A 26,490-nucleotide genomic window follows, 5' to 3' on the forward strand; every position below is an offset into this window, starting at 1 on the left:
TGGTTGAAATCAAAACCATTTCCATCCAAACAATGAAAATTATAGCAATGAAAAACCATGGTTGAAATCAAAGTCAACCGTATGACAAAACAAATTAGTAATTTTTATATTTATGAAAACTCATGGTTGAAATCTATCAAAGCCAATAAAATGATAAAACTTATAGTTGTGAAATATTTTTCTACATGTATACAAAAGTATAAATATATGTCTTTCAAATATATAGCCATGATTGAAATCAAAACCATTTCCATCCAAAATATAGTGATGAAAAACCATGGTTGAAATCAAAGCCAATCAGATGGCAAAACCAATTAGAGTAAAACTTACAAGGGATGAGATGACATCATAAAGAGTGAGTATTCTTCATTTCTTGAATTGTGGTTGAATTTCATATATCCCACATTGATGGAGATATGAAAGGTTTACAAGGAATGATGGGTATAAGAATGGCGGTTGAGATGTCTTTGTGGTAACTCATGAGGTTAACTCCTCTTGATCGATCCTCTAAACTCATGTTTTTGGCTTATTTTGTTTGACCCTCTGAGCTCATGGGTTGACTCATTTTGGTCAACTCCTTTTTTAACAAAAAAATGTTAACCATACAAATAAATTGGCTAAAATATAATTTTTGATCGACCCTTATTATGCAAAATATATATATATATATATATATACATACACACACAAATTATTTAATTAGATACAAAATGACATAATGGTGATAAATATCAATAGTGAAAACTATAGTTTATAATGTATTTTTTGGAAGGTTCCTTCTATGTAAAGATCCTATATCTATATATGTATACATAAAATGAAGATCGTATGACATGAAGTAGTATTATGAGATTTAAGTATTAAAAATATTCAATTGTGGTGTTATTTTCGTTGTTTATATTGATGGGAAAATGATAGATTGAAGGTCATTATATAATAAAAGACAAATAGTAGATGTATGAAATATATTATAATATTTGGATTGTGGTATTGTTCATGTTATCTCACGTTATGAATCACATAAGAGATTGAAAAATGATTACGAATATATGAAAGGAGAAAAATTAAAATGACCATTTGGCTAAAGTATGCATTCGATTCATATCTTAAGGAAAAATCGATATAAAAATAAATTTTAATTGAATATTTATGAATAAAAAAGAAGATGGTAGAGGTTTGAATTGTATAACAAGATTTGAGTAGTTAAATTTTTTGAATTATAATATTATTTTGATTATCTAATTTTGTCTATTTATTTAAAATATTCATTAAAACCAAATGTTATATGGTTTTTACATAAATTTATATCATTATACAACGTACGATAACAAACACTTGTTAAAATAGATGTTTATCCGCTGGATTGGACGAGACCCCTATTTCTAAAATACTTGCGAACAACCACGCTCCAACCCATTGCTTACAATACAACCCGTCTTTCTGCCCACACAACCAGACACGTGCACAATCTTGATTGGGTGGAAAATTCAGCTGATTCTGACTCACGTCTCTATAAATTGCCATCCTCCGTAAATCGCAACTGTGTTCCTCTCGAATCTCCCTGACACAGGCATTCTAGCTCTACCACTTGCTCGCAATTCTCTCTCGATCAAACAGCAATGAACCCTACGAATCTTAACTCTAAAGTACGATTCTTTTCTACGATATGCATCCTTTTTATGCATTTTGGTGTTGAATTTGATAATTCCAACTTTAACTATGAGTTATCTTTTTCGTAATTTAATCAGTTACTTCTGATTGATATATTTTATTTAATTAGGTACCATCTATTTTATGTTTTTTTTTCTGTCATTGTAATTGAATTGTTCATAGCTACCAACTAGAGTTGTTTAATTTTTGTTATAATCGTGTACAGTTCTTTTAGGAGGCAAAATAAGATTTTATCAGTTCCTACTCAAAATCTTTCTCATAGTTGAATCTTATATGAGCGTCATCCATGGTGCTTGATATTTGGAATCTGATAGAATGATAATTTACCAACAATCCCACTAACTTGAGTATGATGATGAACTCTTCACTTTCTTGATGGATGAACTTGTTTGATGCTTGAAAATTGGTAAAAAAATGGACATTGAGAAAATGTAGGAACAACGCCATGCACTAAGTTACTACATAAAAGTGATACTTAAGAAAATACATAAATTTGAAGGAAGCTTGTACAATAAGACAAACCCTCTATAAGATAAACAACAACCAAGCACACAAAGCATAATGTTGAGCATTCCATAGTCATTGAAAGCAAAAAGCCGTCCTTCAAACAGCAAAGGTTTATGGTTTACCCATTTCACGAGGTTCAAGATTAGAAAGTCTCCTAAAGGAGATCCAAAATTACTTCCTCTATGAAAATGATATACTGAATTTACTTCTTACAACTTCCATTCCCAATGAGTATCCTGTCTCTGAATCTGTCCCTGCTTAATTGTCCCAGGTGTGAATCCATAATTGAGGTGAGAATCCATAAGTGAGGTCTCTAATGATATTTAGTTTGGCTACAGGTGTAAAAGTCTCCGTCTGGTCTATGCCACAGGTTGAATTGAACCCCTTAGCCGTGAGTCTTAGTTTACACCTTTCCACACTCCCATCTGCATCATGCTTGATGGTAAACACCTATTTACAACCTACTATTTTATGGTCTCCTGGCAGATTCTTAACGTCCAACGTGTTTATTCTTTTTACAAGTATTTAGCTCTTTCTTTATTGCTCATCTCCATTTTGGAAGATGAGAGCGTGATGAACTAATTTTGGTATGTATGTGATACGTTTACTTTTGTGGATGCTTTATTGAGCATACATTGCGATTAGGGATGTCTAACCGATTTGGTTATGGAGAATATTTGGTTTAACCAAATCTGGATTACGGATTTTCTGAAGTGGAATTGGCAAGTGTGTATTGAAGGATGTTGGTTAAAGTAGTAGGGATGGGTCTTGAGGCTCTTTTTCTATGAAGTTCTCCTCCTAAGAACACAGAGGGAACAAACGTCTGGACTAGAGGAAGAGGAAGGTGACATCTTTGGATACAAACATAAGTTTTCTAGTTTGGGAGAAACCTTTATACACATTTTGAGTTTTGAACATCCAAAAAAGATGCACTTTCTGGAATTGGGATCAAATTCGGGAGATTTTCTTACAAAGATGTACAAAGACAAAGCACCCAAAGAACCTTAAGATTTAAGGAAGAAAGGGCAAAGTTAGGATAAGGGTGCTGCAGAATATAGAGGTCTTTTGTATTTTAGGACTTGAGAAGGCATTTTATTTATAAGGAATGAGGTCTTTGTATAGTTTCTCCGATTGATATTTTGGGACTATTCATAGTAAACGTTGGTGATTGAACTACTTCCAATAGCTGACGATTTCCTTTCAGATAAACCATAAAATTTGACAGCCTTGAATTATATTGAAATGCTTGATTTTCTTTGAGGGATTAAACACTATATATAGACACTGCTTTATATGAATGAGGAAGTAATAATTACTACATTGCTAACCTAAAGATTTATACGATCTCCATCATAATTTACATGGATGTACAATCTTTATCCTAGAAAAGATATCAACCTTTAGAAAAAAAATAGTTCTTATTTTTCCTTAGAATAATTTGGATTTGCAACATAAAAAGCAGTAATAAATATGATAATGGAGATGGAAGAATTAGTTTGCAGTTTACATTTTAGGACAGACTCCACTGTTTTATATATATATATATATATATATATATATAATATGTGGTGTACTGGCACCCAGGATAAGCTATAGTGCACTGCCTTTTTGATACTAGAAATGATTCAACCTTTGTGGTTAAGGTTTAAAGCCTCAAAGGTACTTCTTATATGGAAAATATGCTTAAAACCCAAATTGGGTACTTCTTATAATGCCGCACTTTCCCTGAGCAAAGTGCTACCGCTGTGCCTCAAGTCATCACATGCTTATGCGAGCATTTGAGCTGGCTTGTTACAAAAAAATGTCCAGTGTCTCCTTTATTTTGCTATATTTTTTCAGATGCTCATGAAATAATGGTGAACCATGCATTCTCCTTTGATCCTTTGTGGGCTCACGCCATTCCTGCATGCGTGTTGTAACTACCATGGACATGCTGGTAACAAGTGTTCAAGTGATACTAAATGTGCAAGAAACTATGTGATTGAGATATTTCAATTTGTTATGATCCTTGTTTATCATCATGTTCTGATGAAAAAAATAGGAATTCTAGCTTGAATATTTGCAAAAAGATGATGAAATTCTGTAATTCACACGGTACTTGCATGATTTCTAGCTTCCTTGAGGAACGTTTTAATCATTGTGCGAATTTTCTTGTGGTAGTATTCAAATATTTGGCTCCTACCATGTTTACTCTTTAAGTAAATTATAGATGATATGGTTCATCTCATAATTTCAACTGACGTTCAGCCTAGCCAAGTGGTTTTAGTTAAAATACTTGTGTAGATAGAAATTTGGATTCTATGATCACACATTGTGGTCTGGCAAGGGAAGTATATACCTTGGCTTGTCCTGGGAAGGAAATGAAACTAGCTTGATGCAACTCTCGCTGGATAATGCCATTACATTGTTGATTGTCAATTCTCTGCTATCATGATTACGCCTTAGAGAAAGCACTAAGTAAGCAAACTACCTTAATGAAATATGAAAGAAAAGAAAGCCATTTTTTGATAGTTATTCAAGGTGAAGTAAATCCCCTATATCTGATAGHTGTAACAGGCCTTCTTCTTACAGAGAAATGCCCCTATAGCGAATTTCTCTCATAAGAAAGAAGAGAGCTAGCATAAGCAGAGCTACCAGCTATACTACCAGAAGAGCAGCTACTATCAGTCCTAAAGAGCCAGTATCCGTCCTTCACTCTTAACTTAAGGAAAGGATAGACCTTAGCGCTTCCTCTTGATCACAGTAATGCGGGAAGTCTGGCTAAAGGAAGATACCTTTATAGGGTTCCAAGTCTTTCTAAATTAGAACTCTAGGAACGTAGTGTATTTTCATTAAGACCATTCTTGTATAACCTATTGTATACTCACTGGCTTATTCAATAAAACCTTGAATAAGCATGTGTGGGGTTTGAAGCCGTAAAATGGGTATCTTGGGAGTGTCACTTAGATGCACCACTTGTTTTTAGCATTTTGCTAATGGGATGCTTTTGTCTTATATCTTCTGTAGAGCCCTTTTTCCTCTTTTCTACCTACTAGTTTTTGATTTCCATTACATCTTGTGCTCATGGTTTTTGTCACTTTTGAATAGGGAAATGCACTTGATTTGCTACAGGAAAATGGTTATACCAATTTCCTTCCTCTTGCGAATTCAGAGAAAGTTTTAAAGGAGATTGGCGAGCAGCCTCTTGTTGAGGGGATTGAAGATCACCTTGTAGAGTTTTCGGAGGCCATGAGAAGTATGATTTTGTTTCCATCCTTATAAGCTTTGATTATGATGAAACTATTTTAGGAGGTTGAATAAGGTTCGATACTGATCCCTGCTTTATATTATTTGGCCTGATTTATAAGCTGTCAGCAAGGTTTTAAGACAAGCAGCTGAAGGGAAAGCTTCTGCTCAAGCTGAGGCTACAGAATGGAAACGCAAATATGAAATGGAGAGAGAACGGAGCTTGCAGTTGGAACATAAAGGTTTAAGAGATAAGCAACATATGTAATTTCACTAATGCTTAACATGCATGATTAATAATGCATACAAACTTGTTGACATAGAGCTCACAAATGATGCTAATACCATTACATCATTAATGCTATTACGTACGTTGCTAAATGTATTTCTTTTTGGCACTGAGGTCTTTGGCGATGGTTATATCCTACTGTTACTAGTGACCTAGCTTTAATATGTTTTTTCAATGTTTGCAGCACCATTTGTTTAAATAACTAACGTCTTTGTGCAGACCCACTGCTTCTACATTGATAAATTAGCTGTCTTAGCTTTCCATGCCTTCAATACTTCTCAAGCTTACATTACTAGGATCTTGAATTCTTCTATCCTTTCTTTTGGTTGCTTGAAACTTTCTTATTTTCAGAGTCGTAGACATATAGACATGATTTCTGGAACCAACAACGTATTTATTTTATATTTCATAGGCATCTTACTATTGTGGCAAAGCTTTATCTACATCTTATTTGATACTCCTTTAAGTTCTTTAGAATATCTGTGGAAAATGGTAAATGTTATATTGGGCTTCACCAAATAGAACATATTCTGAACAAAAACAGTAGGAGCTTAAGGAACCTCTTGCCAATTAAGAGTCTGGAGAACAAGGAAGTCATTTAAGACAAAATATGGAGTAAATCGGATGGCTTCCTACGTTAACATATTATTATTAACCTTTAATAGAAACATTGTAAACTATGTTGTTAATTGCCGCAATAGCGGTTATCGGTCATTAGGAAAATAGCAGTGGAAATTGTGGTTTCGATAATAGCGGCTCATTTTACTGCTATTGCACCGATATTTGAGGTAGATAGCGGTCCGCAATACCGATATTCTCAATAGGGCCTCTTTTGAATCTAGTGCTTACATTTTTGTCCTTTTTTGGGCTTTTATTTTGATTTGGGCCCTTATTTTATTTTAATCCATTAACAGTCAACACATACCATCCAACATCCGGTTTAGAAATTCTTAGAATCTTAGGTTTTCGATTTTTTTCTATCATCTTCGACAGTCAACCTTCTTCGACACTATTCGAGTTTTCTATCACCATTTATGGACACTTTTCCTATTTTGTTTCGTGAAACTTGTTTAAGTTCATGTTTTGATGCTGAAACTATATTTTTAATTAATGCATATAATATGTTTATGTAAGCATACATATATATATATATATATATGTATGTATGTATAATTCTAAGAAATATTATATGAACCGCTATACCACCGCGATAACCTCTATTTCAAATATCAGTCCGACCGCTATTTTGTATTTTGACCACTATAACCACATAGATTGTAAAGTGGTTCAAGATATTCAATACTATCATGATGACACCTTGCAGAGAACCTTTAGAAGGTAAGATCAATTTAAAACCTTAATCATTGTAAACAAATTTCACTTCATGAAAATTCAATATTATAGCATACTTTATGCTCCATACTGTTACTTTACTTGCCTTGAATTTTAAATTTGTTATCTTGTTAGAGCTTATACTACAAGGATTTAACTGTTACTGATGTTGGCATGTCATGGTTAATGTACCTAATCTATGTTTTCTCTTGGAAAAACGTATGCAAGGATAGAGAGTATCAATTGAAAATAACATGCAAATTATCTCTAAGTTGCAGAAGACCAGGTCCTTCCTGTGGATCAAAGTCAAAACAGGTCATGGCCATTGAGAAGCTACACATTAATGCTAGATGTCTATCAATTGAATACTGATCACATTTCCTCTTTCCTCTTCCCAAACCATTGAGGGCTTTACTGATCCAAAAAAGAAATGAGGATCTAGAGCTTGCTAATATGGCTATCAGTTTTGTGAGTGGAGAAATAAACTAATGATTTGGCATTCTGGGATATCATACCAAGTACAAGAACACTGTTCTTAAACATGTGCATGTTTTTACTTAAAGAAACATGTGAATGTTTAAAAACCCTACAACATTGACTATCTCAAGAGTATATTTTAACAAAATATTTTCTTTTCATTTCAGTCCTGCCATCCGTTGATCATAAGGGCAACTGCAATGAGCAGAAAGTAGGAAACCCCATGCCTGAAACTGCTGAAAAATCTCAAAGGTGTTGTGGGGAAAATGGAATTTGTTCTCATGAGGTTCTTCGTGACAGGGAAAAGGACTCTTACTCGAATGTTCAAACCAAACTTACCAAGAAGGTACTTATCATGTTAAATCAGTGAGCTGAAAGAAAACCTTGCTTTTAGGGTGTAAAGTGTAGTTAAGTATGTTAGTTATATCATTACTGTTATTTATGGTTAATGTGGTTTGGAACATTTAGTTATTCTTTGAGATCTTGCAAGACTTACCATCGATGGTGTGCGACTCAAAAGCATGTGTGCATGACTCAAAGTACATGGATACTAGAAAACCTGGATTTTCTTCCTTGTTATTATAACTACTTTTTCTTTTTTTGATTAACCTGGATATCCAACCCGCTATATGAGCCGACTAATCCCAGGGCAACCACCTGCTTTGCTGATAGCCCGGAGTCACCGCATTTGAACCTCCGTGGCCACAAGGGGATTTTTATTCCTCCTTGGATTTGAACCTGGGACCTCCCGGTACTTTTGACCTTTGGAGCCAAGCTCAAACCAATCAGGCACCACCCTTGTGGTTTGTTATTATAACTACTTATTCTATAGATTATCTGGCTATAAATTTTTTCACCACGTTTTTAAGTCCACTTTTTCATGCTTAGGCTTCATTGGCCACGCAGAAACATGACTTTAAATTTGTAAAGAAATTAGGTTTCTAAGTAAAATTATCTTTTCATTAGTAAGACGTGAACTCAATAGGGTACAATGGTAACCAGGGGCGGACATAGATAAAACACTACCTACTCTAATTACATCAATAATTTATACAAAGACGTAAATTAACCCTATTATTCTAACACTCCTCAAGTTGGGTCATAAACATTGAATATGCAATTTGTCACAAGCAAGTCTAACTTGAGAACCTCGTAGGGGTTTTGCCAGGATGTTGGCAACCTAATCTCTAAAATGTAGCCAAACTGGCTCATTAGATGCACTTCACTAGAATTATCTGCTAATTCTCGTGAACAAAGTGGCAAATAGTCCCATGGTGCTTTGTGCATTCATGAAAAATTTGGTTCTTCAAGATGTGCAGGGGAACACCATTATCAGAGTAAAATCTTTATCAGATATGGAATCCCCTCACTCTTGTGATAGATGATGAACCCAAGTTAATTGACAATCACTTGAGAAAACCACATCCTACTTGTTGCTTCCCCACGATATAAATTTTCTTTTGAATAAAACACAATCCCTTATAGTGGCTCTAATACCATATGGACACCTGTATGACTTACATTTGACTATCAACTAATCATAATATGATCCGTTTCAGTATAATGAACCGAGTGCACCCGTAAGCTATCTCAACATATGTAGAATGACATCATTTTTTCAGTTTTGTGATTGTGTGGTAGTTCCATTTTCTGGCCATTCTCCTATATCTCCCTAGGTTCTTGAGAAGGTCCCTTTCATCTGGATACCACTTGATTGGAAACCATTCAAGAATTACTTACCTGAGTTTCAAGCATCCCTATCTCAACATTATGTGAAAAACATAATTCCACCTCAATACTTAACAAGTATTCGAGAATCGAAACTTCCTACATGGCTACATCACATGAAATTCTCATAGCTGCAATCCCAAATGCATCATAATGTCATCTACATAGAATACTATCCTTTTGTCATTTATGCAATGATAAAGCACATAAAATCATGTGCACTGTGCAGTCATCCCAAAAGTCTCGACTGCTTGCGTGAATCAAGAAAAGATAACCCATAGTGCGTTTTAACAAAGAGTTGCTTAGTTGACATAMGTGCGTCAACCCCTCTTAACCACAAGTCCTCAGAGATTGCTGCTTATAAGTCATTTTTGGCTATAGGGCTGAATGTCATGCCATAATCCTCTTGCTATCTTTGGAATAGCTCTTAGTGACTAACTGGGCCTTTAATCAGGCAAGAGAAACATCAAGATTTAGTTTTACAACGTACTCCCACTTCAACCAACATTTTCTTTCCTAGGAGATAAATCAGCAAGCTCTCATTGTCCGTAAGAGCTGACATTTCTTTTTGCAATAAATTTATTTATTTTAGGATTCCCATTTTTCAATTTACATGAGAATGGGCCACTTCCATGATTCAACTCGAACCAAAGCCACAAAATTGAGCCACGTCATCTTGACTCCAAAATTTTGATTCACAGGCTTAAGTTATGCCCTTGAACTACTATTTTTGTACACATCATGCTACTGGAGTGTGTGGAAAAATTTAATTTTATCGGTCAACCAGATCTCCTCCACCCCCTAATTAATCCTTTTCAGGTTCAAATATATATAACATATGTGAATGCTTTTTCTATCTTTATCGATCCATGATTATCGATCATGAGTTGGCTAGTCAGAAATATCATATGTGGCATTTGTTGTTGTTCTCCAAAGCATAAATCATACTTTTTCCCCCATCCATTTGGCATCCTCTTGTCTTGAATATGTTATCTAACTACTTAGTAAGTCATACTATTGCCATCTTGCCATGGCTTCTTAAATCTCAATGGAATACTATGAATTAAGTCCTAAAGCACTGCCGACTTCATCTTTATGAAGCTTCTTTCCCCTCACATTATGTTAAAACACCTATGAACCTTTTATTAGTGGCAATCTCCAACTGTTGTCCATCCATCTTCCCTAATCTCGAGCTTTTAGAAACAGTCTCATGCATATGGTTTGGTTAAGGTATCTATCTTTTATTTGATATATTTGCTAAGATGTAGACTTCATTTTCCTCACCACCCTTTCTTGTTATGGGTATATATTTTTATATACTTTAATTCTAGCTTCCTAAGTTCTTTTTACTCTTTTGGCTAAGTTGGTGCTTCACTATGCTCTCTGCCTTCTACGGTTATGTAAGTTTTTTTTTTCTTGAGGGTCTTTTGTGTGTCCTCATCCCACCATCAAGTGTCCTTAAATTAATGCTTACTTGCTTTACATTCACCAACCACCTACTTAGCTGTTGTTGAATCCAGTCTTCCCAAAAGTGCGTCTTGTTGGATCCATTGAGACTGCTTGGGTGAGTACATGCACTAATGACATTTATGACCACCTCACCTACTACTAGTTTGAGTAAAGCGGTTCCATTCCTATGACTAGTTTGACACTTGGACCAAAATGGTTTCACCTCAGCTAGATCATTTTGAGCTCTTATGTATGATATGCTTCTTACTCGTCTCTGATCATTTCTTTTCCTTTATGCCATTACTTAATCCCTTGTTTGTTAATTCTATATCTTTTCACCTACCATCTTAGTTTAATGTATGAATGCATTTTGCACTCTCTTCCTATTTGGACCATAAGCCCATAATCCACTCTCAACTTCCTGTTAAGAGCTTATGTTTCTGGCCAAACAGATCGCATTATCCTGAACTAGCCTCCTTAACTCACACTTGTGGGGTTAAGGGACCGCTTCTTGGCAGTTTCTCACCCAACATCCAGATGCAGCATGTAGACAAGAGGGTTATGCCCTGACGATATTTCTTGAAGTTCATTTTCATAGTGATAGGGCTTACTATGGCTTCTGGAGACCTCTTCCTTTATTCTAAATTTTGGATAAGCTATGTGAATTACATAGCAAAGTTTCCTTTTGATCCATCATTTTATTTTAATTTATGAAAGGCGCCCGTAACCATGACCAAAACTGGATTGTTTCCCTGCAGGCATCATTCAAACTGCAATGGTGTAGCAAAGGTAAAAAAGATGATCAGCATAAACATGACATTGTCTCGTTTGAAAAGGGAAATATAACAACAGCAGCACGGAGCAGTAAACAGGTATGCTTATATTGTGCATTCGTGGAATTTTGGTAAGGAAGAACCATAATAGTCTTACTTGATATTAGACATGGTTTGTATTTTCATGAACAACATGATAAGATGTATTATATTGGAGGCATCAAAGACCTACTGTAATAGATTGGAGGCGTTTCTTATGTGCTGTTTAATATCGCCGACATTTTGTATTCCAGATTTCTTTGAAGTGGGAATCTCCTCCACAGACTGTGCTTATCTTGGCAAAACCAAACTCAACTTCAGTCAAAATCCTTTGTGCTGAAATGGTCAGGTAGGACTGAATAGTATGATTTGCAGATCTTTTATATATTTCTGAGGCAGTTACTTTATCTGTTTCTATGAAAGCTTCTGCTAGATTTTTTTCTGTTTAATTACTGGAGTGAGGATGACAAACAAGGCATTTCTCTTTCATTGTGAATCCATCCCCATTACTTGATATATATTCAAATCACAAATTGTTTCATACCCCTTAAACTCTCCTTTTCCTTCTTATTTATACAAATTTTCTTTACTGTACGACATCCAAGTACCATTTAACTTCTGCCCCTTTCTTACAGGTGAAAAGACCGTCCAACCTTTACTCCTTCCTTTTTCTGGAATACATAAGGCGTATTTCAGGCTTATCACCTAGACATCGCAGTACCAACTATAGGAACATGGTAACATCAACCTAATTTTGAGTACATTAAAATGAGAATAGGTCTCAAGTCAAATAGTCTTCTTCACAGCCACTGAGTTCTTCATTTCTGTAGAAACTTGCAATGATATTTAGCTGGTTCCATCATTATCATTTTAGGGATGAAATCATGAAACCCAAAGGAGTTTATTTTATATCACTGTATATGTGTTGAATATTATTCATGCAAGTATATTTTGTTGGTAGTGGTAGAATTACAGTTTTTATTTTTCTCACCTGATTATCATAAATTATAGGATGTGTTTTGACTTACATTTTGGTTCCATGAATAGGCTACTCAACTTTACTGGTCATTACAGGTGGTTGAAGGAAAAGAGAAAGTTGAATATTTATGTTGAACCACGAGTAAGAACTGAACTTCTATCAGAATCCTCGTACTACAACTTTGTGCAGACCTGGAAAGATGGTAAGTCATGCATCTAATTTTCACTCCTTGTCTAAGATAAAATTAGACAAACCATTGTTCAGACAGCACAACCTAGAATAACCTTTCTAGTTCCTTCTTTTATTTGCCTCAAAATAATCAATTGTGAGTTTGAGTCACTGGTAAGGTTACTCTTGTATGATCATGGGTTTGACTAATGAAACTAACCTCTTTGCAAATTGCAAGGCAAAGAATATGAAATACCTGTCTAAGGGCAAAGCCAAGGAGCATTTTGCATGGGGGTTGCTCTTTTGCAAATTGTCGTTATTTGTATAAGAAGTTCATAGATGTTTCCTTATTTGTCTACAACATAAGTAGCAACAACAAAGGCTACACTCTCATATTCATTGAGTTAGGTTATTAGGTGAGGGTGTGAGTGTTGGTGATTTAGTGTTGGCAACTAGTTTTAGTGTAACTGTGATTTACTTGAAATCGATTTAGGAATTGTAAGTTTTGAGGTTGTTCATAAACTTGGTAAAATTCATGTAAGTATGGCTCAGAGCCTCAAATCTTTAAGATCAGATGTTCTGAATTTTCACTTAGGGGCCGTTTACCAAATGCTTACCCGGGTAAGCTCTTACCAAGTCACATTACCTTACCGGATCCGGATAAATATGGCAAGGACCAAGAATCTTACCTGCAAGAGCTAAGGCAAGGACCGAGAGTCTTACCCTGTAAGTGAGGGTGACAACTCTTACCACAGTTAGCGCTTACTGGGTAAATTGTTGCTTACGATGCAATTTTGGTGGACTAAAATCTTACCGTGTAAGTAAGTGATAGTGTTGAATTTTACCGGTAAGCGCGTACCCGATAAGTGTTCAGGTAAACGGCCCCTTAGTCGCAATAGTGGACCAGAGCCTCAATTAAACAGAGCTTCTGATCTTTAGATTGTTTACTAAGGCTGGTAATCAGAGCCTCTCTGATCATGGGTATCTCTGCTGATCTTGTTCTTCAACCATGGGCTCGGTAGTCGGTACTTCTGACTCAGCTTCTGAAGGCGGTTGTAACCGTTGCCAGATCTTATCCGTTAACAGTTGCAAATGCATGGCAGTCACATATTACCACCAAACTGCCAGTAATCGCCAAATGCTCTTATAACTACATAAACGGTTTGATCTGGTGAATATATAGAGAGAGAGTCGGGTTCAAACGAGAACAAACCTATTTAGGATAATAAGAAAATGGTCGAATCATATGTGATTTTACTCTAACATCACATACAAAATCACATGCGATTCACGCAACTTTACCCCACGACCTGAAGACGCAGCCAAAGTCGCCCACACACCTTTTTTTTTTCCGTTAATGTAAAGTCATATCTGATTTTGCATGCCATTTGGCCGTTTTTGTATTCTCCTAAATAATTAGCATTCTCGTTTGATCCTCCTTCTCTATATATATACGAATTTGTGCCTTAATTCGTGTATGAAATTCTGGATTATCCCATTACTAATTTCGTGTTAACTTAAGGCATTAACTAAGGGTGAAATATAGTATTTGGAAAGTGATTTCCAATACACGATCCATAAATTTATCCAAGCCTATACTAACTACAAAACCCAGTTTCCCCAACAGTGAGGCCCACCCATCAGGTGATCAGAATTATAGTGCAAGTAAACCAAGCCTGTAACGGTTGACAACGTGGGTTTGCTATATTGGCCCATGTTCCTAATAGTCGCATGCCCCTATATGATACTTGATGCAGAGGCATGTACATGATGAGTTCACATGATCGTCAAGTATATTTTTTCTTTCAACACTGAAGGAAAATCCTGTTAAAATGCTAATATTACAAAATCAGTAGGTCAGAGAAAATATACTATAAAATAAACAGGGGTGGTGCTTTTTTGATCGTACTGTACAGGTGCATGCAGCATACTTTATGAGAGCTCTATTACATAATCTGATTATACAGAAAGGAGGCAAGAGTATTGTTTCGGTTTGGGGTGGGGTAGGGAGCATCATGTACAAAAAAAAATGGCAGGACTTGAAATTATTAGCTTTGATTCGAATTATGGACCTCCAAGCTCAATATGCTGAGTTAAATATGTGAGTATAAAAAACCACCATACTTTGTGATGGCTTTCAACAGTGGATCATAAAGATCATTTTTATCGTGCTTGAACATACCGTTGGAATTTGTTCTAACTTTCATGCATTTTAAGTTGCAGTTCATTTAAATTGCTATGTAAGTTGTATTGGAACATTTCATTTTTTTTAAGGAATGGATTGATTGTAATTCTATATGTTTGAAAAATGTGTTGGAAATTTTCTTTTCAATTACTCTTCTCTTGTTACTTCACAGACAAGGAGATTTGGCGTCTGCATGAGATAGTTGATCTTGTCGTAACTCTTGGTGGAGATGGGACAGTTCTTTGGGTATATGCTGCCAGTTCCATTATTTTTGAAATCAAATGATCTGAGAATAATCTTCGTGAAATTCTAGTTAGTTTTATGCTAGTGCAGTTCATAATATTTATTGATATTGTTGTTTAGACTAGTAGCAGATGCAAAATTAATATCAGCCATGCCATGATGTGATCAAATTCCACAGTTTCTCTTTAAGCTATTACTGGCAAAAGATGGTTAATCTAGTCTTTTATCTATGTTCTAGAAGTTGTACTTGCACTTGGCAGAGAAGAATGCAAGTCAGTAATGATCAAATATAACCTTAAAGAGGTAAAAGATATGCAAAGAAGGCTAGTTACAAATTTCATTTATATTGTGTTACAGCAGATAGATTTTTTTCAACTAATCCACAAGAGGTGGAGGATCTACCCTGGTGTTAACAGTTAATTAGTGGAAATGCACAGTCAGCACATGAATTTCAAAGTGATGGAACTGTAGTTCACTAGTTTGGGAACTCTCAAGTTGAACATGTTCTGAAATTGAAATCCACGAGGACACTAGGAGCCATTTCGCCTGTGACCTACCAAACCCATTGTGAGTAGATAGCAACAGCTTGGTAACAAGGAAGATGTAGAAATTGCATGTAGGATAAAGTGTATATAAATTTGTAACGTGATCATAATTTGTCTATGTTTTACTTCTACTGAATTCTTGGTCGCTTGTTTTTTAGTATATGATAATGGGCATCAGTTAGGATATAATTGAGCTAAAATTGGAGAACTTCAATACATGAGTTTTTCAGTTTGTTTAAAATATGAATTAGATTTTGTATCCATCTGGATAAAGTATGCTAGAGAAGTGGATCCTTCATTCTTGTTGACATTAAATCGCTGGGTTTTCCTTTTTCAGGCTGCATCCAAGTTCAAAGGACCTGTTCCTCCAATTGTTCCATTTTCTTTAGGTTCCCTGGGTTTCATGACCCCATTTTGTATCCTTAACTTTTTTTACAGCAAATTTTATTTTCCTTCAATCTTAAATATTGGTATATTGTATAATAAACAGTAAAGCTATTCACAACCTATTGTGTTGTGCCCAATAAGTGTTACATCTGTGAAACACATTGAAAATTGCGCATGGCATCTCTGATGCATTTGCATACCCTAGTGTTTTCTTTGTAAGTAATCCTTAACCTCAATCAATCAGATAGTGAACGCTACAGAGAGTGCCTTAAATCAATACTGGAAGGTCCTATCAGTATCACATTACGGCACCGCTTGCAGTGCCATGTGGTTCGCGATGCAGCAAGTGAATTTGAAAATGAAGGTCCTATATTAGTGCTAAATGAGGTTACAGTTGATCGTGGAATCTCGTCATTCCTTACAAATCTAGATTGTTACTGTGATAACTCATTTGTCACATGTGTCCAAGGAGATGGTTTGATCTTGTCAACGACGTCTGGAAGCACTGCATACTCACTGGCGGCTGGAGGATCAATGGTCCATCCACAGGTATGTGTTACTGTTAATCATATGTGGGACCTTAAGATAAGTTGAGATTGATTAAATGTCATTTATTTGGTTACCATCATGACAATTTGAGCGCACTTCCATGCATATGAGGTAGCGGTGGTAGATGGGGTGCAGAGAGGATTAGATAACAAGTAAATGTGGGTCAAATATGCGGGTAAAATTGACATAATTGATCATTTTAATGGTTTGAAATAGGCTGTTGTTCAAAAGGTTAGTGTCAGTTAGGTAGACTAGTGCAAGCCTGTCAACTGTTCTTTTGTCCTTCCTATTTTTTTTATTTCATTTTTGTACATGATTTTGGGGGGAAATTGGCACCAATACATATCACAGAAATAAATAAAGCCAGCTAATATTAGAATAACAAACCTATCAAAGTGTTGAATTAGTTTTCACAAATATACAATAGATGTAGTGTATTGTAAAAAACAACACAGATATGAAAATTAGAATAAGTCCCTAACATTTAACTTAGTTCAATTTTCTTGATAAAAATGACCTAAAAGTATTTCTTCTTTGGAAATAGCAAAAAGCCATACAGTGTTGTCATATACAGCCAAAATAATGTGTGGGCCATGTCGATGTTGGAGTATGACATCAATAGCCCTTTTGAATAATTAACAAAAACTCACTTTAGGATTTGGTGTCTAACTTGGTTCCCCGATGATGCATGTCATAAACATAACAAACCAAAAGTCTTTGGGAACACATGATGTAGCAACAGAGTAGAACAATACCATCAAAAATGGAGAAGGGTACCTGGTTTATTAATTAAAACCCAGAAACAATGGGGTTATCTAGGAGAATAATAATCTTCTAACACAGGTTTAAAAAATGAAAAATACATAACCTTATGACAGATTAAAGAATGTTTCTGCCTAATAGAAAATATATTTTCTTAACACAAGAATGGCTTAAAATCTGTCAGAAAAAATATATGCCAACAGGTTATTCTCCTAAATAACCTAAAACATTGGTGGACAGTACCATAAATTAACAATGTGTGAGCTACATCCTACAAATGGTGATATTTTCATTCAGCAATAGCTATTTTGTTGGGGGTATAGACACATTATGATTAATACCAGATCCTGTTCAAACGTGAGTTCACTGAAGTCGCTTGGAAAAGGTTTTTGCATTGTTATTATGCAAATTGCAAAGCTTTGATGAACACATCAAACTAGGTTTTGACATACGCACGAAAATCACAAAACTTTTAGACTAAAATAAATAAACCAATGTAGTTCTAGAATAATCACCATTAAAAGTAATAAAATGTCTCGTACCTAGAAAATATTTAATAGGACAAGGTTCCACTACAATTTTCTGTTGATCTTTCACCTTGTGATTTTTCAGTGCCTATAGTTCTCCAGTAGTTGATTTTTCTGATTACAATTCCTGTATTTGCCTTGAACTTTTAGAGCAATCAAGAATTTCTATCACCATTGTTGTTCTCTCTTCCAAACATCCACCACAATCTAATAATAGGATGATAGAGTGCATGCTGATTTATTTGCAACTGTAAAGCAATCCTGTTCCAGTGGCTCCGTTCATTGACCATCATAACTTCTACCACTGGAATCAAACCGTATGCATCATCATCTACGGTTGTTTCTGTGATGATAGATCATGGGAAGTTGAACTCAACATGATTCATGAGATAATATCGTGCACTAGATACACCCGCAAGTGGGTAAGATTAATGTATAAGTAACCACCCAAAATGACACTTTCTCCATTTCTCGAAGAGGGGGAAAGATCACCAACTCTCACATTCCATAGATAGAGATTGTGGTAAATAAGTTGGTAGTTTGTCATAGATATGCTTATGATAGACCATAGATATTACAATGTTCTCATTACTTCACATGCTGAGAGCTTACAGCTAATTTTTTATCTTTTAAGGTAACATATTCTTTGCCCGTCTGTACCCATAAATGCCATAGTGATAAGTTCCTAAGTTTGGATTCATGTTTTATTTTATGGTCAATTTTATTATACCTATTGCCCAGTTGTCCTTGGCAGGAATTGGAACTATAATTTTATTAAACACAAGTAACATATTTCTTCTCCTGAGAAACCTTGGATCACATTACACTTTTTGCATTCGAGTACTGTTGAATTCTAGACAGTCCTGTAATTGTTATTCAAGGTGAAGTGTTCTTGCTTAATGTTGCATCCTTGGTGTTTTATGCATAATTGCTATAATACTTTCACCACTTCTTTTCTATCTACCTATCCAGAAGTGGTCTGAGACATGATTTTGCAGGTTCCTGGCATATTATTCACTCCAATTTGTCCACACTCATTATCTTTCCGACCTCTGATATTACCTGAACATGTAACGCTTAGGATTCAAGTGCCCTTAAATAGCCGAGGCAATGCATGGGCATCGTTTGACGGGAAGGACAGAAAACAATTAGCTCCAGGAGATGCACTTGTGTGCAGCATGGCTGCTTGGCCAGTGCCCACAGCTTGTCAAGGGGATTCCACCAGTGACTTCTTAAACAGCATCCACGATGGTCTCCATTGGAACTTGAGGAAGACTCAGTCTTTTGATGGACCTCAAGAATCTTGATTCAAATGAAGGTAAAAGCTTTCGACCAAATCTATTGAAGTTTGATTCATTACTATCCATGCTCCCTATTGCCTTGAAGTATAAATCCGTATTTACCATGTAATGATGTGGTCAATGATCTAGGTGATAGGCGCAGGAAATAGCTATATGTGTTAACCAAATAATGATGAATAAGAAGAATGGGTATAAAGTCCTTTTGCATATCTGTACATGAATCTCTCATACGCTTTAGACCTTCAGCAAACACAAAACTGGGCTTTTCATAGAAGTTTCAAGTTTGAATGCCATGTTTGTGCATTTGTATGTTATATCAATTTCAATGTAGCTGCATCAAGGCCATTTAAGATCCTTGAGGCATCTTGTTTTTTCATTTCTCGTTCTCATTTTCTCAACTGTGTCTACATATACAAGAAACAAGCTCATGTGCTTAAAGTATATGGCAAAAATTAAGTGAACTTCAGCAGGTTCTAGTTGGACTACGGAATCAACCTCTCTACTTCTCAGGGTAGAGGTAAGGTCTACGTGCATTCTACCCCTTGAACCTACTCCATGTGGGACTTACTCGGTTTGTTTGGAATGGTTTAAATTTTTTGTCTCTGGATTGATCTGAAAGAGTTGCTAGGCCTTCAGCTCATTAGGTCCACAAGACTTGACTACGAGCCTCCTTGCTTCTAGTTGTCATTTCCTTAAACTCTGTTTCACAACAGTTATAATGGCATCGTCATAGTAATTCTCCATAGTTTTGCTCTCGAGCGGGATATACTGGGATCGTTTTGTTTGGTTTGGTTTGGTTTATGCCATGCTTTTGACCATCTAAAGCCTTTATCTTCTTTCATTACTTCTTACCACCTTGTGATATTTCAGATGATCCTAGTAGCAAACCATATTCAACTTAAACAGTAACTGTGATGCCTGAAAACTTCCAAATGCTTCTCCAATTTCCAAAACTGCCCCTGTGCAAACCAAACAATATCTTTTAGTTTGCCTTAAACCATTTAGTAGCTGAACTCAATCAGGTTCATGTCGGCCTCATATCCCTCTTGAATCTTGATCAACCTCTTCTAAGCCAACTCTTTCCCCTTCCTCAACAACTCAAAGATATTACTCTTAGGTAGCATTTGGTTCGTAGAATGTTTTTAGAAGGAATGAAGTTTGTCTAACGGAATTGGAATAGGAAGGGGTTTGGAAAGGAATTAAATCTATTTAGTTCACAGAATGTAAATTTTGAAGATTAGATAGATGTAAATAATGATATAAGATAGAATTACCCTTCAATTATATTTTCGGGAAAAACCCCAATGGATTTACATTTTTTGAGAGATCAAGTCCTTTTAAACAAATAATTCCTGGACTTGCTAAAATCAAACCAAAAATGGTCCTTTGGCATACAAAAATGACCGAAAACTAGTTATTATGGTAAAAATCATTAGGGAAAGGCCCAAAAAAACCAATGGTCTTTCATATTTTGAGCGATTAAGTCTTTGTGCATTATTATTGAACAAATAAATCCTTACAATTGTTGAAACCGAAGAAATTTATCCTCCAAACTATAAAACTGTTTATTGTGGTAAAATCATAAAAAGTTCAAAAAAAGCCCTACAGACTTGCATATTTTGAATGGTTAAATTCTTGAACAATTTTTGAACGAATAATCCTTGCACCTACAAAACTGAGGAATATACATTTCTTCATTTTCATTAGTCATTCTAAAACATAACTTATAAATAGATGCATATAGAAGTTTTGTCTAGATGGTAAGTTATAAAAAGTTGTGTCCTTCCTTTTTATAAAAATACATCAAAAGATGTGCACATCCCACTAACAAACGAATATACTAAGGTTCTGTTTGGTTTGTAGAATTGAATTGGTTTTGGAGAAATTTGGAATTGAATTTCATTCCAATCCATGTTTGGTTTGGAAAATTTCTTGGGTTTGAAAAATTTCTTGGATTTGAAATCTCATATAGGATTTCGAAGTCCCTTGGGGGTGATTGGTATTTCACATGATTTGGTGGGATTTTTACGTTATAATGTTTTAAAGCTAAAAACCACTTGTTTTGTAATAATCAATTCATAAAAAAGTAATTTAATTATCTTTAAAATTATTTATAAAGAATGAAATTCAAATCCATTTCAAATCTTACAAAGCAAACACAGCCAAAGACTTCAAATCCAAATTGCTCCAATTCCAAATTCTTTCACGAAATCCAAATTCCTCAAAACCCATCAAACCAAATACCCCCTAAAAGTTATGCCGTTTACAATTACAAATGTAACACCCCAAACTTCACATTTGCATATAACACATATTTCATTACATGGAAATATAGTTTACATCATAAGGTCCCACTAGTACAAGAATTACTATATGTACAAAATCTACATATAAAAATTTCTAAAATAAATCATGTACTATTACATGTAATACAACATGTATCTTCAAAAGTAGATAACAGATTAGGAAAATAATCACATTTTCCCTTTCCCTTTAATATCCCCGGACCCCGCTATTCCTGCATTGAATAATTTTAAAACAGAAAATGAGGGTTAGACCTGAAGGGTCTAGTGAGTAAGTCCCTTCTTTGCAATTGCAGGGTAATAAACACCAAAATATAATAAAGTAACTTTGCTCAGAAATATTTGTAATACAATCCAATGATGCAGTTCTCAATGATATGCATACAAGAATAAACTCAAAAACCTTAGTTCTACTACTAAAATATATTTGCTTAAAAATTCAATATTCTCAATATGAAACAGTAATGTAACCAAAGATTCTTCGAATCATTAAACCATTCCTTTGTAAACATTTAACGGAAAGATTTAAGGCAATACTTACCTTTTATGACAAACCATTTTCCCCTTCTCAATAACATCTAAATTAATATTTCTAATAAGAATAATATCTCTAATTAATCAGGTCACAGAGAAATGATGATTCAAAGTTATTAAGGGGTTGTTTACCAAATTTTCTATTAAGTCTTGTATGGATAAATTTGTCTGTCTGGATAAATTTATGTTGTTGTTTCCTTTTTTATCTAAATCAACAGTCTGAATAACAGAAATGACCAATTTACCCCTGAGGATGAAACAGCAACAACAACTATAAAATATGTGATCAAACAGCAAATACAGCAACCTAATCGAGGTTTATGCTAAACATGTGATCAAACAGCAACAACAACTATAAAATAGCAAATACGGCAACCTAATCGATGTTTATGCTAACTATAACAGCAAATACAGCAACTATAAAACAACAAATACATAAATAGCAAACATCAAACAACATCAACCGCAACCATAAAACAACAAATACAACAAACATCAAAAAAATCAAAAAATCGTTGAAGAACAACAAACATCAAAAAATCGACGGTGACTTGTATACCAGCAAACATCAAAAAATCGACTGGAGGAGTATAGTAGGTACCAATTAGGAGAAGAGGGCCGTGGTGATGGAGAAGAACCTGTCAATCGATGGAGGAGAAGAGGGTCGTGAACGATGGAGAAGAACCTGTCGATCGATGGAGGAGAAGAGGGTCGTGAGCGATGGAGAAGAACCTGTCGATCGATGGAGGAGAAGAGGGCCGTGAGCGATGGAGAAGACTGTCAATCGATGGAGAAGAGGCCTTCGATTAGGGTTCTGTAAACAGTTTGGATCGATGGAGAAGAGATATGCGATTAGGGTTTGGATCGATGGAGAAGAGGCAGGGTGTTTCTTGGAGACGCACGATAAGATAAGGAAGGGTAGGGCAGTCTTTTGGCCGGCTTAACCTGGACAAGCTCCTTCTTTCATCTGGGCGAATAAGCCCATTTCTGAGCGATTAAGCCCGAGGTAAACAGCCTAGAAAGTCTGTGCGAATAAGCCAGTTTATCCGCCAAGCTCATTAAGCCTCAAGTAAACAGGCCCTAAATCTAATTAGTAATAATAATAAGAGTTATAATAATATCCACATATGACTATGCCTCCCTTATTCCAAGTACACCTCTCCTTGATATGCCACCCTTATTCCTCCTACCAAAACAGGGTTACTTATCAGAACAGACAAAAGTCACCACGTCTGAAAGTACCAATTCCCAGTTCCAAGCCAGAACAGACAAAAGTCACCACGTCTGGGGGAACTACCACTTAAAACAAGTTTCTTAACAAAACAGACTTACGTCACCACGCTTGGTAGAAACCGTTTTATAAAATCCACTTCCATACAAAAACAGACTTATGTCACCACGCTTGGTAGGAAGGTTTCTCAAAATATAGTTTCATACCAAAACAGACTTACGTCACCACGTTTGGTAGAAACATTTCCCAAAATATAGTTTCATACCAAAACAGACTTACGTCACCACGCTTGGTAGAAACATTTTCCCAAATCCAGTTCCATACCAAAACAGATTTACGTCACCACGCTTGGTAGAAACATATCTTTTTATTTAAAAAGATATAAAATATCCCTTTTTATAAATCCATAAATAAACCCAAATAATAGACATTTCTAAATTATATAAATGTCTAAAATAATTAACACTTGAAAATTTTCAAATAAAAGTTATCCGGACAAGTTATTCGGATATAAAGTCAGGACAACACTTGGCCGGTTTACAAATCCGATCAACATAAGTCTGTCCGATATACAAATCCGGACAACCCACTCAGCCTTGTCCGATTTATCAATCTGGTCAACACATTCTCAACATATGTCCGGTTTAAGGTAGTCCGGACAACACTTGGCCGATTTATAGATAATCCGCACAATCCTTAGGCGATTTAAGGCTTAAACCGCACAATGCTTGGTCGTATTCCTACTTCTCCGTTTAAAATCTGACTTACTTTCATAATTCAAAATCTCACTAACTCCCTAAATCGCATGACTTTTGAGCGATTTATAACTAAGTCGGTCACCTCTTGTTCGGTTTAAGAGTAATCCGGACAAGCTTTATCTGATTTATACTTAGTCTGGTTACCCTTTGTTCGAATAAAGATTCTTAATTAAAATACTGATTTCTTTCCAATAATAAACAACATTCAAGTAAAACCAGTAATAAATTTTATGCAAAAAAGTTTAAAAAAAAATCACTCACCCTAAGTACAAACTCAAATTTTGAAAAAGATTGCTAAACTCCTCTTGGATAATCGGACAACTCTTTTCAAGATCACTCACAAGATTTTAAAAATGGCAAGGGAATGAAATGAAGGTCAAACTCTCCCTTTTATACCCTTCTAAAACAAGAAAGGTCGGCCATCCAGACCCTCACCCACATGCATGCATGTACACATAACATTTCTTACATACATACACACATAAGCTTATGCATACTCCTCATGCATACACACTTCACATATATTTTATACACATATATATGTATATATATATCTACATATTATGCGTTTATCCTTATACATAAAAGTACACATACTCACATATATAACCCATGTAAGCATGTATCCACATAAACAATTAATTCACATAATCAATACATTGGGTAATAACCAGAACCCGGTTATCACAACAAAGTAATAGCTAATCTATATTAAGAGTCTTGTATATTAAATATACACCTTCATCTTGCTCATATACCATGTTTCCGAGTTTGTTTTCGAGTATTTTTTATGATTTCACTAATAACTTTACTTTCATGTTGAAGAACTTCATGACCAAATTAGTCCTCTTTTTTCTCCACATATAATACATTCTCCACATGTACTACATTCTCCACATGTACTACACCTCAAGCTATAGAAGGACATCCTATGACATTCAATTTCAATATGGTCATGATATTCAACATGAAAGTGAGGTTTTTGGTGAAATCAGAAAGAATGTCCTTAGAACATATTCTTTTGAGCAGGAGGCAACTACTTTGCATGATACAATGACACAAATGGTTGACTGATTAACCGTCGAACCCAACCGCGTCAAAACTTTATCTTATTCTGTGTTTTGTATCGATACAGTGATATCGTAAAAGTGTGTATTGTAAGTTTTTATCTTTACCATAGGGAAATTACATAGAAAACAAACATTTCATTTTCCTTAATTTGACATCCATACTGATATATATATATATATATATATATATATATATAGATCTTTAACCAAGTACTCAAATTAGCAAGTCATGTTCAACGATCATTTGTAATGTATTTTCACATATGAATATACCTAGTCATTTATGAATCTGAATATACTCATAATCACATGTAACATATATTCACATTATCCATGAAATGTATATTACTCATAGTCTAATATAATGTCTATTCACATATGAATATGCTCATGATCGTGATCTTATAAGCCTAATTAAAAAAATAAAAAGATATCGATGGTATCAAAAAACGATCGTGATCTTATAGCCTATTAAAAAAATAAAAAGATATCGATGGTATCAAAAAACTAAAATGAAATACTCATTATATATTATAAATTATTTTCTTAAAAATTAGTTGTTTTAGATATTTTAGATTTTATAACTTCTATTTAAAAAAAATGCAACTGAAAAAATAAACTCTTTCATTTAAACTAAATTCAACCGCTAATACTTTTAATTGTTCCATATACTATTTACTTGTCCTATTAATCACAAAAATTCATCTCCAAAATCTATCATTGACTAAACTTAAAAGAGAGTCATGATTGGTTATTTTATTCATTATTTTTGGTGTTCTCTCTTCAACCTACATACTAGTACAGATGCACACACATATATACACATGTGTGCTCACACACATATATACACATGTGTGCTCACACACAACGAGGTTGAAATGAGAACAACAAAAATGTTGAAAATGTGATAACAGATTTCAACCGTCATATGATTTAAAAAATGTGATGAAAAAGGTACTTAAAACTTTTTTCAAAATAACCCCTTAGTTTTTAATCAAAATATAACCAAAATTAGATGCAAAAAGATATTTATACCAGAAAAACGAACATTTTATTCTCTTTAATTTGACATCCATATGGTTATACTTTTTTTTTTCATTCTTTTAACATTCTTACATTTTTCCAATTCTCATTTGAATCTATCCCTATATATAAGGAGATGTTTGAGATTCCTTATAAAAACAACTAATTGACTTATTTCAGTGTGACACCGTTAATAAACACTTTTGAGTGCTTGGATAAACAACTTATACTGGTGTCAAACATGTATTTAATAAGGAGTTTTTAAAGAAGTTAAATTTTTCTGACTTATAATAAGTTGATAATTGTTTTTGTAGAAAAACATAAGTTGTTTCAAATAAGCAATCCCAAACACCCCGAAGTGTGTAAAAGTTCACACAAGAACATAGTCATAATAAAAAAATTACAAGAATAGATCATGATCATCCACCTCATCTA

At 34.7% G+C, this 26,490-nt stretch overlaps 1 protein-coding gene across 4 annotated transcripts; it reads left to right on the forward strand.

Annotated features, from left to right (window-relative positions):
• The first annotated feature begins 1,388 nt into the window (after window positions 1-1,388).
• On the forward strand, window positions 1,389-19,490 carry LOC112510020 (NAD(H) kinase 1-like). 4 transcript variants are annotated; one of them, XM_025115288.1, is made up of 12 exons: window positions 1,389-1,646; window positions 5,266-5,413; window positions 5,526-5,645; window positions 7,669-7,847; window positions 11,437-11,550; window positions 11,745-11,839; window positions 12,565-12,671; window positions 14,995-15,068; window positions 15,948-16,026; window positions 16,242-16,361; window positions 16,467-16,546; window positions 18,834-19,490. In XM_025115288.1, exons 1-12 carry the CDS (start codon window positions 1,620-1,622, stop codon window positions 19,140-19,142), a joined length of 1,452 nt encoding a protein of 483 aa, XP_024971056.1. In that variant the 5' UTR covers window positions 1,389-1,619; the 3' UTR covers window positions 19,143-19,490. The 4 variants fall into 4 exon arrangements, with proteins under 4 accessions (XP_024971056.1, XP_024971048.1, XP_024971063.1 ...); XM_025115301.1 differs by having other exon boundaries at window positions 1,522-1,646; window positions 7,669-7,712; window positions 7,802-7,847; window positions 16,242-16,546; XM_025115280.1 differs by having other exon boundaries at window positions 16,242-16,546.
• Window positions 19,491-26,490: the final 7,000 nt, after the last annotated feature.

Source organism: Cynara cardunculus (genome assembly GCF_001531365.2).
Source record: "Cynara cardunculus var. scolymus isolate 2C chromosome LG 1, CcrdV1, whole genome shotgun sequence".
Lineage (NCBI taxonomy): Eukaryota > Viridiplantae > Streptophyta > Magnoliopsida > Asterales > Asteraceae > Cynara > Cynara cardunculus.

Bases quoted from the DNA above. Each gene is read 5' to 3' on its own strand.
- LOC112510020 (XM_025115280.1), top strand. From the start codon at position 1,620: ATGAACCCTACGAATCTTAACTCTAAA. The intron at 7,848-11,436 runs GTACTTATCATG...GTTTCCCTGCAG, and splicing joins AAACCAAACTTACCAAGAAG to GCATCATTCAAACTGCAATG. The intron at 11,840-12,564 runs GTAGGACTGAAT...TGGTCATTACAG, and splicing joins CTTTGTGCTGAAATGGTCAG to GTGGTTGAAGGAAAAGAGAA.